Below are 3,641 nucleotides of genomic sequence, written 5' to 3'. Positions count from 1 at the left end.
AATAACCTCTGTCCACCATCCCAGTGTTGCTCCTGCTGACATCTGTAGGAAAAACATCCAAGGGTCCTGGATAGGATCGGCCCCCCAACTTCACCCTCTTCTCCAAGAGTGGAGGAAAGTCACTCAAACACTCTGGAGGAATAACCAGAGTGGAAACTTTATCAGTCCAAATTCTGATCTGCATCAATTTGATTATCAGACTAGAGTCGTTAAACAAAGAAATAGTGAATACCTGAAACTAGCTAGAAATTTCTCTGCACATGGACAGAAAATAACCTTACCCTCCAGCTTTAGAAGTAAAACAGGAGCACAGTTAAATATAAGATCTGCATGAACTATTAACAGATGAAGAATCGCAGTTACTTAAGAACATAAATGTAGATTCAGAGATTAGAGAGTTGACGAATATATCAGAAGAAACTCAGCATTTGCCCTTAGAAGATCAGGATTGCTATTAAAGAGCTTCAAGAGCATGTAGATCACTTGTGAACTAAAGCAGAAAGAAACAGGTTAGATAAATGGAAGATGACTAATTCAAGTCCTTATAACACTATTAACAGTAGTACATGTAGGCATACTGTTTTACAAAGCATGTGACAAATTGGCTTTCATTATATTGTTGAAATTAGATGGTCCATGCAAGTTCAAAAAGAAGAATAGAACAGACTCAGGCAACAAAAGGTTATCATATTCAGAGGCTACTGAAGTGGTTGATACAAATGATTGTGAACCATCTAATTATGATGGAGACAGGTTGTATAGACTGATGACATCCCAAGTGGCACTTGACAGAACTAAAACTCTGTAGATATAGTTATCCTGATACTAAGAACTTGGTGAGCCATTTCTGACATTTACATCCCAAGTGGCACTTGACAGAACTAAAACTCTATAGATATAGTTATCCTGATACTAAGAACTTGGTGAGCCATTTCTGACATTTACACCCCCAAGTGGCACTTGACAGAACTAAAACTCTATAGATATAGTTATCCTGATACTAAGATTTTGGTGAGCCATTTCTGACATTTACACCCCAAGTGTCACTTGACAGAACTAAAACTCTATAGATATAGTTATCCTGATACTAAGAACTTGGTGAGCCATTTCTGACATTTACACCCCCAAGTGGCACTTGACAGAACTAAAACTTTGTAGATACAGTTATCCTGATACTAAGAACTTGGTGAGCCATTTCTGACATTTACACCCACAAGTGGCACTTGACAGAACTAAAACTCTATAGATACAGTTATCCTGATACTAAGATTTTGGTGAGCCATTTCTGACATTTACACCCCCAAGTGGCACTTGACAGAACTAAACCTCTATAGATACAGTTATCCTGATACTAAGATTTTGGTGAGCCATTTCTGACATTTACACCCCCAAGTGTCACTTGACAGAACTAAAACTCTATAGATACAGTTATCCTGATACTAAGATTTTGGTGAGCCATTTCTGACATTTACACCCCCAAGTGGCACTTGACAGAACTAAAACTCTGTAGATATAGGTATCCTGATACTAAGAACTTGGTGAGCCATTTCTGACACTTACACCCCCAAGTGGCACTTGACAGAACTAAAACTCTATAGATACAGTTATCCTGATACTAAGATTTTGGTGAGCTGCTTCTTGCCAAGAAGTGATATCATTCATCCTCTATTCATCATACTTGAAAATTATGAACACAAAACTAAATAATTCACACTAATAAGAACCAGATTATACAAGCTCCTTTCTTCACCATGAATAAACTGGAATTACTTTGATCTGACAAGAAAACATACACATGGTGCAAAAACAATTTTATTTTTAAATTAACTTCTATTTATCCCCAAGAACACAAATATGAGCTTAGAATTTATATCCAGTTAGTGTTAACTTCTAGAGAAAGAAAGTTTTCATTCTAAAACTGGGTGACAAGGAAATAAAAAATCAACATATTTTGTAGACTATCACTCTTAACAAGGAAAGAATTCGGTTAACTTGACTGTTCCTCAGTAAACCGTCAAGGAAAAGAACCAGTTAATATGAATATTTCTCTAGTAAACTGTCAATCTTAACAAGGAAAAGATTCAGTTAACACAATATATTGTTATGAACTGTCATTTTAAAACCAGGAAAACCAGGAAAGTTTCGAACTGGCTATTTAACAAGAAATGTTTAATATCAATGATTATACAAAATAGTGCTGAAGTTAACAACTTCTGATAACAAAAAATTCTTTGAATGATTTGATATAACACGAGTAAACTGGGTACTTTACACAAAAAATGTTTTAATTTTATGTTAACTGTATATAAAATCTTTCAAAATCGACTGTTTAATATGAAGAAAGTATTACAACATTTTGATATAATTTCTTAAACATTCATTATAATATCATATATCTTAACAATGTTCAACAATTATTACTATACCATTCTTAAAAACATTATTTTGTTCTGTACTATCTATTATTATTCAATGATATAAACAAAATATTTCCAAAACCTTCCAAAATCCACTTTTCTACAAATACATTATTTGTGCAACTAACTGGAGATATCAAAAGTTAGACTAAAATTAAAAATATCTGAAGCACAAAAAGAAGTTTTAAACACAGCATTCATGTATAAGCAGCTTACAGCCATGCAAAGTGACAACATCAAATCTGAATCATGCCATTAAAGATGGCAAATTACCTGCGACCCGAGATTCAAGGTAAACCTCAGCTGATGGAGGTTTTGCATATAGATGTCCTAACATTTCCTCTACAACTGAAAGACCAAATTCTTCATTAAATAAAAAACAAACCTCCAAATTCCTCACCACAAAACAATTCAGAATTCCAAAGTATTTTTTTAATTGATTAGACTGAGATATTGACAATCAAAAACCAAAAATATTTATAGTCTATGCTAATCTTTAAATCAATTTGTTACTTTCCTACATAATGCTTATGAGAAAGCTTCCTAAATTAATTTGGACTTTTATTAAAACCCACAGTAAACTGAATTACTTTTATGTCTATAATCAAATTTATCAGTGAATATTAAAATTTATAACTTTTATGAAATCAAGTACTTCATAAAACAACAACAGATGGTAACATTGCCATATAAGGTATACAAAGCATACTAACAGCATGTTGTGTGTACATAGAACTCTCACATCAGCATGTTGTGTGTACACAGAACTCTCACAGTAGCATGTTGTGTGTACATAGAACTCTCACATCAGCATGTTGTGTGTACACAGAACTCTCACATTAGCATGTTGTGTGTACATAGAACTCTCACAGTAGCATGTTGTGTGTACATAAAACTCTCACAGTAGCATGTTGTGTGTACACAAAACTCTCACAGTAGCATGTTGTGTGTACATAGAACTCTCACAGTAGCATGTTGTGTGTACATAGAACTCTCACAGTAGCATGTTGTGTGTACATAGAACTCTCACAGTAGCATGTTGTGTGTACATAAAACTCTCACAGTAGCATGTTGTGTGTACACAGAACTCTCACAGTAGCATGTTGTGTGTACATAGAACTCTCACAGTAGCATGTTGTGTGTACATAGAAGTCTCACAGTAGCATGTTGTGTGTACACAGAACTCTCACAGTAGCATGTTGTATATAAACTACATTATCACAG

The 3,641-nt window shown here is 34.2% G+C and overlaps 1 protein-coding gene across 4 annotated transcripts in view; it reads right to left on the bottom strand.

The window, feature by feature from the left end:
• Positions 1 to 2,767, bottom strand: part of LOC106475880 (bromodomain adjacent to zinc finger domain protein 2B-like) — a 23,691-nt gene extending 20,924 nt beyond the window's left edge. For all 4 annotated transcript variants that reach the window (XM_022379893.1, XM_022379890.1, XM_013936556.2 and 1 more), the window contains exon 1: positions 2,691 to 2,767. In XM_022379893.1, the coding sequence (XP_022235601.1) occupies positions 2,691 to 2,754 (64 nt within the window). In that variant the 5' untranslated portion in view covers positions 2,755 to 2,767. The remainder of the gene's footprint in view (positions 1 to 2,690) is intronic.
• Positions 2,768 to 3,641: the final 874 nt, after the last annotated feature.

Source organism: Limulus polyphemus, unplaced genomic scaffold (assembly GCF_000517525.1).
Source record: "Limulus polyphemus unplaced genomic scaffold, Limulus_polyphemus-2.1.2 Scaffold9348, whole genome shotgun sequence".
Lineage (NCBI taxonomy): Eukaryota > Metazoa > Arthropoda > Merostomata > Xiphosura > Limulidae > Limulus > Limulus polyphemus.
This window is presented reverse-complemented; position numbering and strand designations above follow the sequence as displayed.